The 13,026-nt window shown below is 33.7% G+C and overlaps 1 protein-coding gene across 1 annotated transcript in view; it reads right to left on the minus strand.

The window, feature by feature from the left end:
- Positions 1-13,026, minus strand: part of UBR3 (ubiquitin protein ligase E3 component n-recognin 3) — a 234,038-nt gene that overhangs the window by 195,976 nt on the left and 25,036 nt on the right. Inside the window, exons 2-3 of the mRNA XM_055308033.1 lie at positions 3,686-3,825; positions 655-813 (exon numbers count right to left, since the gene is read on the minus strand). Of these exons, the coding sequence (XP_055164008.1) occupies positions 655-813; positions 3,686-3,825 (299 nt within the window). The remainder of the gene's footprint in view (positions 1-654; positions 814-3,685; positions 3,826-13,026) is intronic.

Below are 13,026 nucleotides of genomic sequence, written 5' to 3' on the forward strand. Positions count from 1 at the left end.
TTGTGAATAAATAAAATCTAAAAAAAATTTAAAAAATAAATGTGAGATAGACTATTTCTGAATAACATATGGTTCACAATACACATGAAAATTTCACCACTCTAAAGAAAATACACTTCAATTTTTAAAACATGTTATTCAGGAGCAAACAAAAATAATGCTATTTAAAGTATCTGTTGTACTATAAAATGGAGCTAAACTGAAGAATTTTAAGCTATTTTACATAACAGTACATTATAGACAAACATACTTGACAATTTTATAACTTAAACCCTACATTATTACAAAATCCTATGCCACAACCAAAAAGTATAGAATACCAAAAATGAAGGCATAGTAGTAGTTTTGCTACTGCTTGAGGAAGGAGAGGTGGAGTAAAATTATGAATATGTCACACCAAATCTTAGCAGAGACTGAATTCTACTGCAAACTCCAAAACAAGTTGATTGTGAAGCCTTAAACTGGTCAATTAGTTTTTCTAGGACTGCTTCTTCATCCATAAAATAATAAGTACTTTTAATTACCTCCACCTTTAGCACTCTATGAAAAAAAAATCTACATTTTATTAATTTAAGTTTGAAAATACACAATTTCTTATGATTACAGTGACATAAGTAAATTTTAAACTTTCTGCTATTCTAATATTTTACTTACCAGAAGTCAGATCTTTGTAGTTTTGTTGGTTTGTCAAAACCTGAGTAAGAACAGACCGCATTGCTCCTCCCATTTTAGTTAGATCTTCTAAAAAGGAAATTTGAGGTTCCAAAAGCTGAAGGACTTTGTTAAGGTCTTTTTCTGATGGTACATCAGCTGCTGAAAAACATGTAATTAACTTCCTCTCAAGTATTTTGTTAATAACAATATTTTATTCTTTTAAAATTATAGCAACTTGGGTAACAGTATTTTATAATAAAAAAATTAATATAAGAACTCTGGAGGGATGCCTGAGGCTCAGTGGTTGAGCACCTGCCTTTGGCTCAGGGCGTGATTCCAGGGTCCTGGGATCAAGTCCTGCATGGGGCTCCCTAGAGGGAGCCTGCTTCTCCCTCTGCCTGTCTCCGCCTCTCTGTGTCTTTCATGAATAAATAAATAAAATCTTTAAAAAAATAAAAGAAAGAGCTCTGTTTGGAAAGCAGTTATTCACCCATCACCCAGCCTAGAATAATAGGCTTGCTCAGGAATTCAATCCTCTGAGGAAAGGTAAATGGGAAAAAGAGGTAACTTCGTAATATTAAGCATTTTATTTGGTTAAAAAGCATTCAATTTGAGGGTCCTATATTTTCAAATATATAAAAGTATTCATAACATCATTTCACAATTAGATCGTGTTTAAGAAAAAGTTAAGATCGCTTCCTAAAATAAAACAACAGAAATCAAATAATATTGAGACTAGTCTAAGAATATTAGAACAAAATTACGTCAGTTCTAAATTTAAATCTGTGTAGCAAATAACCCATCTTCTATCATATTCTAAAAATACAGATTCATGTTGGCTGGAGGTCAAAGCAACTAAATTGAAAAATAACTTTTCATAAACATAAATGTTTTTACTAAAATAGTTTTTAAATATCAGAAAAGAATGCCTTGCAGAGCTGGAAGAAGAGAAAATAAATTTGCATAGCAACTGAAAAAGAATATTTAAGAGGGGGAGTAAACAGAGGTCTTAAGGAAGAAATGAATAATGAGATTCAGAGTTCCAACATAACTGGCTAAAAGGATGCATATAAGGGAGCTAACAGAGAGGGCCTGTGTGCCCAGGAAAGGGAACAACTTCATTTATTAAGCATCTACTACATGACAAGCCCAGGGAAGCAAAACCAAATAAGAACTAATTCCTACTCCCAAGGAACTCACAACCCAGTTAAAAGATGATCTGTGAATGAAATTCTAGATAATTCTGAGTTCTGGGAACCAAACCAAAAAAACCTTACTTTCTTAGTGTACAACCAATACTGTATATTATTCACCTTTATATCCTCGTCAATGACTTATGTAGTAACATAGCCAATATTTAACATTTGTTCTTGGTTTGTAAAGGTGCTAGATAAGCTCTAACATTCACCTGAGGATTGTAGGGTGAAATGAGAAATGGAACTCAAGGCATCTGTGAAATAACAAGATCTCCGAGCTTCTATTACCTCAGATTAGATGACTTCAAGTCCTTCCTTTAAACAGTGATCTCTACACAAAGTAATGTATTAACTTTTCTTGCACAGAAAAGAGAAATGAATGTTGAGCATAAGTGGTAATAGAGAAAGGAAAATTTGATGAACCTAAGTTCATGACTCTCATCTTAAGACAAAAAAGTGCTTCTATTCACTCCTTTGTATTTTCAGATAATGGCAACAAATAATTATCAAAGCTATGTACTTAAATCATCTACCTATTATAACCGCTAAATGTCACTAAAGAAAAAATAAACAATTCATTTTTGTGTGAATTACACTGATCAAACTAACGGCTTTAAAGTTCTCATAATAAATGATTTCTACTTATTACCCTTCCTAAAATAGGACACTTATAATACAAAATGTAAATTGCCAAAAACTGCATTAATTAGTATATGAGAAAGAGCACAAAGGCAAGCTGAATAACCGAGCTGGTCTCTAGTTCCTTCATTCCAAAGAGAGAGTAGTGTGGGGGCTGAATCAAAATAATATTTCTTCCTGTATTTTAAGACATATACTCTGAGAGGAGAGGAAGCAGTTAACAAAGAACTGTATATTTTGCTTAAAATGTAGAAATAAGGAAGTATAAGTGTTTATTCACAATAAAAATAATATGGTACTTTTAATTATGATGAAGCTGCTTTGTATTTCTTCACACTTAAATGATGGGGGAATAGATAAAAATGTGAGCCATAGTTTCCAATTGGATTTAAGATTCTTTACAGTAAATAAATAACTCAAAACCTCTAAAAGTAAATGTAATTCTTTAAATGATAAATATATATGTATCATCAGAAAGGTAAAAGATCATAAAACGTTAATAAATTTGTTTCATACCACACTAATTGGTATGTATAATTCACAATGTCAGATGAGACTGACACCTTTAACAGACAATATCTAAATCCAAAATATTTAACTGAAGTACATTAATCAAGATTGTGACTAAATCATAAAAGGCAAGAAGCATATAATTTGTAGGTTTTTCTTTTCAATTATATCATGATGCTTACTCCCATACATTCTATCTGTAGTATGGGAGTGAGCAATCTCTCTCGTAAGTTGCTATATACTGAGGGGAATAAAAATACAGACATCTACAAAAAAAAAAAAAGAGAGAGAGAGAGAGAGAAAGATGGTAAAATGGTAGTTTATCTTCGCACACTGGCAGGACTTAATTCTATTATAATATAATTATAAATAAAGTCACCTTAACCCCATAAAATTATTATTTCCTCATTTGCAAAAGGCCATGTAAGTTTGATCCTAAACATCTATGATCTCAAGAGCAGGAAGTCCCAAACTATGCCCTACTCCAAGGTATCTATGAGATTATATGAGATTATATAATTGATGTATAGTTAAAATACGCTTTTAGTCTCTGTAATTTCAGTCATCTCATAAAATATGTTAAGCAAAAAAATGTTATCTGAAAAAAATTCACCTTGTTATTAATGGTAAACTCTGTTAATTGGGAATTTAAAAAAGAGTACTAACAAAGAGTAGATTAAACATACCTGGTTCATTATAGCCTTCTCTTAAGTACTGAATAAGACAAAAAATAAATCTTGGAAGAACAAATTCAGACATCATCAATAAGTCTTTGGGGACACAGGGAATATTTGAACTTGATTTAATTTGATGCCTTTTGCAAAACCTGTAATATGAAAAAGAAAAAAATTAACAGTGATATCTAATCTACCAGGAACATATTATATCTTTATATAATATCCATAAACAGAAAGCAGGCCAATATGAAAGCTGATTTATTACTTCTCTATGATTTTTAAGGCACCAAGTTAAAAGACTATACTTTTAATCAGTCTTTAAATCTAAAATGTGGCTGAGGGGGGATTTCTTCCTAATAAAAGACCATACTAGTAGGTGCCAACTAGAATACTAAAGAAAATCTCATCACAGGAATTAATATTTTTTAGCTGCAACTTATTACTTTCACATATTAATTTTTTACTTCTACCCTTTACAAACCATTAAGTAGAAATTGATCATTTCTTAAGAATTCATTTTCTATTCCTTAACTATTTCTAACTTATCATATTAGCGAGTATGTGACAGAAATACCTAAAGTCTATTTTAAAAGTTTATACAGTACACATAAGTACATACATTCCTTCTAATCTTGTTTATACTTATTTTAAAGTATGATTGGTGAATCTGAACAAAAATGAAGCAAACTATTCTGTATGCACAATCCAAATAATCACAAATAAGATATTTCGTGACAATACAAAATAACCACACTAAATATATAAAAAGATGACTTCCAACAAATTGCTTTAGGACAATTGATTATTGTTATGCAGAAAGTAAATCTTATCCTTATCTTACACCATATACAATATTCCAACATATCAAAAGTGAAAAAAGTTACCAGGGTAAAAAACAATCCCCCCTCCATTACCTCAAAGTATAGAAGGCATAACTAAGTAAAACTTTAAACCAAAAGCCATACATGTAAGATAAAAATTGACTATATAAGTCAAGCTTCTATTCAGAAGATAATTAAAAATTGAAAAAAATATTTATAAGAGGTAAAACAGAAAAAGAATTAATATCTTTGCTTATAAACACTTGAAAATGGATAAGAAAAAGAAAAAAGAAGAAAACAATTCAATAGAAAAATCACCCAAGGTCATGAAGAAGTCACAGAAAAATTGCTGAATGGCCAGTAAACAGGAAAAGATGTTCAAGTTTTCTAATAAACAAAGCAATGAATTTTATTAAAATAAAAAGTGAGTCACGAGAAAATTACCATTTTGTGTTATCTACTGAAATAATCGACCCATGCAATGGAACCCTTATAGAGAAAGGCTTATGGGGAAATTTTCCACTTGAGATCAAATGATCACATCCTTATCAATCTTAGTAAAATGAGAAGTAAAAATCAGACACCATGATGCTTGTGAAGAACATAGCACCATTTAGGAAGTGTTTTTACCAAAAAAAAAAAAAAAAAAAAAAAAGAATGTTTTTACCAAACATGCTGAATTTGACACCAAGTCTCTAGAGCTCACTTCCAATTATAAGTAGTATAGTACTAAAGGAAAATAAAAACACAACAATAAAAGCAAATAGACAAAGCACGAATGCAGACCATTATATATGATAATGGACTCAATTTCTGCCACCTCTCAGTAGCAAGAGGAAAAAAGTAGAAGGACCACTCTGGGTGTAAAAAAGCTTGAGAGCCCCAATAAATATAATGTGTAAAAAGATTCTAACAAACCAACTTTATAAAGGTATTATTTTAGACAATCAGGAAAATATAATTATGAACTGGGTAATAGTTCATTCAATAATTTTATTAGGTATGATAATGGTATGGTTATGTAAGAAGGTTCATTGGTTTTTATAATATTAAGGAATTATTTTGTTATTTTTGGTAACAGCTGCATTGCGGTTATCAACAAAAAAATGAAGCCTTTTCTTTTAGATACATCAATATAACTACTTACAAATAGAATGCTATAATGTATGGAATTTGCTTCAAAATAATCTGGTGGGCTGAACTGAAATAGGTAGGAGTATACCAACTATGAGTTGTTAACTGTTGAAACTGGGAGATGGATACACAGGGTTTCACTATGTTGTACTCATTAAATAAAATGTGGGCCAATATCAAAGCCAATAAAGTATTCCCTTCAGATTTTTAAAGCACCAAGTCAAAAGACTATAGTTAAAAAAAAAAAAAAAGACTGTAGTTTTAGTTGGTCTTTACACAAAAAATGAAGCTCACTGAAGGAGCTTTTTTCCTAATAAAAGATCATAGTAGTTGGGTTCATTATGTAAATTGTTTTTATGTATGTGTGAAATTTTCTGTACTAAGAACCTAAAAACTTTTTAAAAGGAAGGAAATATTAGCCTTTTTAAATTTTTTAAAAAATACTAGACCTTTAAAAAAATATATTTTTTATTTATTCATGAGACAGAGAGAGAGAGAGAGAGAGAGAGAGAGAGAGAGAGAGAGAGAGGCAGAGACACAGGCAGAGGGAGAAGCAGGCTCCATGCAGGGAGCCCGACTTGGGACTCGATCCTGTGACTCCAGGATCGCGCCCCGGGCCAAAGGCAGGCACGAAACCGCTGAGCCACCCAGGGATCCCCTGCTCTAGCCTTTTTTATTTTTATTATTTTTTTAAAGATTTATTTATTCATTCAGAGAGAGCAAGAGAATGCCCTAAACCGCTGCGCCACCAGGGCTGCCCTCTAGCCTTTTTTAAAGATAAATACTGAAGCATGTCAGGGTTAGATGACAATGTTTAGGATTTCCTTCAAAATACTTCAACAACAACAACAAAATACTTTAGCAAAAGAGAAAAAAGGATATAAGAAGCAAATGTGGCAAAAATCTTGATAAATGTTGAATCCAGTGATGGGTATATGGAGGTTCAATGTTCTCGTCTTCACATTGTTTTATGTTTGAAAATTTTGATAATACAAAAAAAAATTTCATCTTGAGGACTGGGGAAATTCATTTTACTAATTTTTTTATTGGAAAGCACATTCAGAAATTTCTGTGATCTTATATCATGGAACTGTAAGTAGATGCAGTTTTTGATGATGTTTTAGCAATATCTATTAAAACTTTAAATGTTCAAAAGCAAATGAGCAAAGGAAATTTTAAAAAAGAGACAAACCAAGAAAAGTCTCTTAACTATAGAGAACACACTGATGGTTACCAGAGGTGAGACGGCTGGGGGAATGGAGGAAATAGAGGATGAGATTTAAAGAGTACACTCCTTGTGATGAGCACTGGGTGTTGTATAGAAGTGCTGAATCACTATAGTGTACACCTGAAACTAATATAACACCATATGTTAAGTATACTGGAATTAAAATAAAAACATTATTTTTAAAAATGTTAATAATTGTTCATATCCTACTCTAACATTTCTATTTCTAATGAAGCTAATTCTAAATTTTTAAGACTGTATCTACAGAGATGTTTACTATGGCACAGTTTGCAATGCAAAAAAAAAAAAAACAAACTAGAAACCGCTCATGTGTTCAGTAATAAATGTTAAATTATGGTAGAGCCATAAAATACTTTGTTAAAAAACTTGAGAAAGACCAACAAGTACTGAAATAGAATCATATCTAAAATTAAGTGAGAAAAGAACTATATAACAATATATATATTATAATATCTCAGTAAGGAAAATTTTGGAGAAAGAATAGGAAGGAAAATGCTAATATATGTAAGAAAGAAATATTTATACCAAATAGATGTATACCAAATTCATGGAAATTAATAGGAATATGATACAGCATACTTCACTATCTACATTAACTCTACCTATAATGTTTGAATTATGTATAACAAATATGCATAACTTTAATCAAAAAAAAAAACTTTACATTAAAAGCAAACAATAAGTTATGCCATTCATTTGGCTTTAGTTCCACAATTTAAAGCATTAATTCTTAACCTCTCTTGGTTCATAGACCCCTTTGAGGATCTAGCAAAAGTTATAACTTTCTTAAGAAAAATACATAAACATAAAAAAATAAAACATTCAGAATGTTTATGCATTGCTGAAGTCTATCTAGCCTTAAGGCAGAGACTCCAAATGTTAGGTCAATATATTCCAGTGTAGAGATAATGAATTTCCTTAGTCTTCAAGGCAGGATCTGAGCAGCTTCCTCAGTTCCCTCTCTGTCCCATCCAAATACATTTCCACATCTATCATATTATGAAACAGATAAAGAACTATTATATCTTAAGGTTCAAACCTTTATTTAAAGATAAATATCAGGCAGCCCGATTGGCTCAGCGATTTAGTGCCACCTTCAGCCCAGGGCATGATCCTGGAGACCCAGGATCCAGTCCCATGTCAGGCTCCCTGCATGGAACCTGCTTCTCCCTCTGCCTGTGCCTCTTTGCCTCTCTCTCTCTCTCTCTCTCTCTCTCTCTGTCTCTCATGAATAAATAAATAAGATATTTAAAAAGAAAGAAAGAGGGATCCCTGGGTGGCGCAGCAGTTTGGCGCCTGCCTTTGGCCCAGGGTGCGATCCTGGAGACCCAGGATCGAATCCCACGTCGGGCTCCCGGTGCATGGAGCCTGCTTCTCCCTCTGTCTGTGTCTCTGCCTCTCTCTCTCTCTCTGTGTGTGACTATCATAAAACAAATAAAAATTTAAAAAAAATAAAAAAATGAAAAGAAAGAAAAAGGAAGGAAGGAAGGAGGGAGGGAGGGAGGAGGGAGGGAGGGAGGGAGGGAAAGAAAGAAAGAAAAAGAAAGAAAGATGATAGATAGATAGATAGATAGATAGATAGATAGATAGATAGATAGATATGGTGGGGCACCTGCCCGGCTAGCTCAGTTAATCATCTGACTCTTGATTTTGGCTCAGGTCATGATCTCAGGTCATGAGATCAAGTGCCACATCAGGTTCTGCACTCAGTACTGAGTCTGCTTCTCTCCCTCACTCTCTCCCCCTCCTCTTGCTCATGTTCTCTCTAAATAAATAAATAAATCTCTTTTTTCGAAAATATAGTGTCAGGATGGCCAAGTGGTCTAAGGCACCAGACTCAAGTACCTGCTTCATAAAGGTAAATATGAATTAAAGAACTTCTTTCAGCTGTGACACACAAAATCTAAGCAAAATCAAGGAAACATTTCTATTTTAAAAGGCTTTAAAATTAAAAATTAAAAAAAAAATTGTGTGGTTAAAGATAATTTAATTGCACTATCTACAAGCATAAATATAAAGGACAAAAAACAGATAATTGGAACTCCCGAAGAATGAGAACATAGATACACCAAAGGGTGCAATGAAAAGCTTGCCAGTTGAAAAGCAGGAAAAGAGAAAGCATTAGATAAATAAGGGCACAGAAAACTCTTAGACACTTTCCACGTAGAAAAGAAATGAATTCCAAAGTGCTATTGGGCAGACAGTGAAGAACAATTTGAATAGAGTATCAGCAGCATCAAAGAGTGAAATTTCAACCTGGAATTATGCCCAAGGAACAAGAGTGGTCTAAGCAACCTAGGGACTGGGATTACAGGAGTATATCAGAGATGGCTGTTGATTAAAAAAATTAAGAGCCAAAAGACCTAAGCAAGCTCTGTGAGCTAGTTTAAATAATGCAGTACTAAGCAATACAGGTATAATTTATGATAAGATGGACAAACAAAATTGGTTTTTGTATTCCAGGCTAAACACAGTGTGGGAACTAAAGCATCTTATATATTACATAGCAAGTGTTCAATAAAGACTTGAGTAACAAAGATTGAATCTAATAATAATAAAAAAAAACACCAAAATTATTTCAAGGGCATTCAGGTAAAGAAAACCCATACTTCTTGTGAACAAAAACAACAGAAAAGAACCAGACATCCATTTAATGATATCTGCTTTTTAACTACAATTTGAAGAACCACTATATGCCTGGCACTGAGGCCCCAGGAATACAGGGGCCTTGCTCTCATAGAGCTATCTTTCTATTGGGGTGGAGTGGACTAGAAGGAGAGAAAGAAAAACAAAAAAACAAATATGTGTAAGCTCTACAAAAATAATCTAACAGCATGATTTATACAAGGGGCTTAAAATGGAAGGCCCTTCTAAAGAGGTGGTATTTCGGCTACCAGCCAAATGATATGGAGAAGCGAGGTTAAGCATGCAAAGCTCTGTAGGTATATCGTCAAGAGATCTGACAAAGGCCACCGTATATAAACAGGTATTAAAGATCTCTTCCCTGGGGTATCTGGGTGGCTCAATGGTTGAGCATCTGCCTTCGGCACAAGTCATGATCCCAGAGTCCTGGGATCAAGTCCTGTATCAGGCTCCCCACTAGAAGCCTGCTTCTGTCTCTGCCTCTCTGTCTCTTATAAATAAATAAATAAAATCTTTAAAAATAAAAATAATGAAGATCTTTCCCCAGGTGAACAGGAAGAGGCCTTTCTGGACAACTAGTAAGGCTCCAAAAAAAAAAAAAAATTAGGCAGAAGTAATGTGTTCACAATAGCAGTTCGTGGGTCACAAATACTTTCTCCAAGGAAACCTACAGTTTTGAATAATTAAGAAGACTAAATATTCCTTAGTGGAGCAGAATGTTATGGCAATAATAGAAATGTTGAATAGAATTACAACCTAAAATGACCTCTCCAAATTTTACCTCAATTTTTAAAACCTGAAGTATAACTGATAGAAAATTGCCAAAAAATAACTGCAGCTCAGTGAAGTATGACAAACAACACACCTATGTGACCATCCTCTAGATCAAAAAACAAAACAATATCTGCATCCCAGAAATTCTCCTTGAAACTCCATTGATACTGAGTTTAGATGACTAAAAGTAGAATTCCAGGACTCTGGGAGGAGAGAGGAGGAGACAGGATGGGAAGGGAATGGACAGGACCAGAGGGGAGAGTGGGAAGGAAAGAAAAATGGCCTGGGGGTAGGAGGATGCACCTGGGTGGCTCAACTGGTTAAGCCTCCAACTCAATTTTGGATCAAGTCATGATCTCAGGATTGTGAGATTGATTCAGCCCCACAACAGGCACCACACTGTGCATGGAGCCTGATTGGGATTCTCTCTCTCCCTCTCTCTCTGCTCCCCACCCCCAACCTGCTATGGCACACTCTTTCTCTCTTCAAAAATAAAAATAAACATAGAATAAAAAGATCTTCTGTCTCCCTCTCCCTCTGCTCCTCCCCCACATCTCTCCCTCTAAAGAAAGAAAGAAAGAAAGAAAGAAAGAAAGAAAGAAAGAAAGAAAGAAAGAAGGAAGGAAGGAAGGAAGGAAGGAAGGAAGGAAGGAAGGAAGAAAGAAAGAAAGAAAGAAAGAAAGAAAGAAAGAAAGAAAGAAAGAAAGAAAGAAAGAAAGAAAGAAAAGGAAAAGGGACCAGAGATTCTTGGTGGTCCATTTGCACATTACTAAAACTTAATGGGGGGGGGGGGTAGGAGTGCAAGAAGAGGCCAACTCAAATAACCCAACCACATATTTCAAAAAACAGAAAAGTATCTAAAATAAATGCCCCTAAAAATTAGCCTGGGCATATACATCCCATTTCCACTTTTGCACAAATTACATACATACACATTATTTTTGCGTATAATTTAAAGTAATTCACAGAGATCCCTGAAAAGTCATGCATTCCAGATTAAAAGCTCTTGAAATAATTTGTTCTCTTCATCTTACAGTTGGAGAAATCTCAGAAATACTAAACAACATGCCTAACTGGTAAAATCTTGAAAAAATTTCTGATGACCACAAAAGACTTACCATAAAGATATATGATCTTCACTAAACTAATCTATATATTTAATGTGACCTCAGTTCAATTATTAAAATAGTAAATAAATTATAAATTGAATGCAAGAAGGCAGAAAACAATGTGGTAATGGTACATAAAAAGGTATATCAACGGACAAATTAATTATTGTGGGTCCAAAAACAGAATCAAATTCATGTGGAATTTAATTATGACATGGTGGATTTCAAATCTATAAAACATGGTTTATTCATTGAAATGGTATTGAGATGGAGTAACCAGTAAAGATTCAGGGAAGGAGGAATCTCCTCACATCTTATACCATAATAAATAAATAAGACCCATTTCGAATTTCTACAAATGAAAAATACAGTATCGGAAATGAAAAATACACCACACAGAATAACAGTAAAGTAAACACTAGAAAAAAAAAGATCAGTGATTGAACTGACTTAACAGTAGGAAACTATCTAAAATAAAGCATGGAGACTAAGAAAATGAACAGAATTTAAATAAGATATGGGACAATAACAAGCTTTCTTGCATTACCCTAGAAACCCAAAAATGGGAGGGGAGATAGAACAAATGGCTTAAGTTTCTCCAAATTTGCTGAAAACCATAAAACCACAGATCCAAGAACTCATCAAACCCCAAGCAGAATAAACTTTTTTTTTAAACCATATGAAGGCACATCGTAATCAAACTGCTGAAAACAGGGATAAAAAGAAAATCTTCAGAGCAAACAGAAGAAAATGATCCATTATGTACAGAGCAACAAAGATACAAATGACAGCATACTTTTCACCAGGAATTGTACAATCAGAACACAATGTAGAAACATTTAAAGTGCTAGAAGCAAGCAAGCAAACCTGTGACTCTAGAATTCCATCTCAAAGAAAATTCTCTTCAAAAATGAAGACGAAAACTTTTCAGAAAAATCTGAGAAAAATCACTGCTATCCTACCTGTACTATAAGAAATATTAAAGGAAGCTTTTCAAGCAGCCTATGATAAGCCCACATGGCAAGAAACTGATCCTTTTGTCATCAGCCATGTGAGTGACCCACCACAGAAGCGGATCTTCAAGTCTCAGTGAACATTCAGAAGAAGACTGTAACCCTAGTCAATATCGTTACTACAACCTGATGAGATGTTACGCCAGAACAACCCAGGTAAGCCATTTCTAAATCTCTGGTCCACAGAAACTATGAGGTAATAATCTCTGTTGTCTTAAACTTCAAAGTTTCAGAGTGATCTGTTACACAGTGATAGATAACTGCTGAAAATACTATCAACAAACTAGACCTAACCGACACTAGAACATTACAGTGTACAACAGCAGAACGCTCATTCTATTCTTCATAAAATACGTCCCAATAAAGTTCTTTTTCCATTTTTAAGAAGCACTGGGATGTTTTTAACTCACAGAATTATATAGTCAAACATAGAGACCTTTTCAAACAATCTTTGCTGTATGTTTATCAACATACACCTTGATATACCCACTCTCCGCAATGCCTTCTCTTACAGAACTGTGGCCCTTGAAAATTTATACATCTAAGCCCTAACCCCAGGGGCGCCTGAGTGGCTCACTTGGTTAAGCATCCAACTCTTGGTTCTGGC

This window comes from Nyctereutes procyonoides, unplaced genomic scaffold (genome assembly GCF_905146905.1).
Source record: "Nyctereutes procyonoides isolate TBG_1078 unplaced genomic scaffold, NYPRO_anot_genome, whole genome shotgun sequence".
Lineage (NCBI taxonomy): Eukaryota > Metazoa > Chordata > Mammalia > Carnivora > Canidae > Nyctereutes > Nyctereutes procyonoides.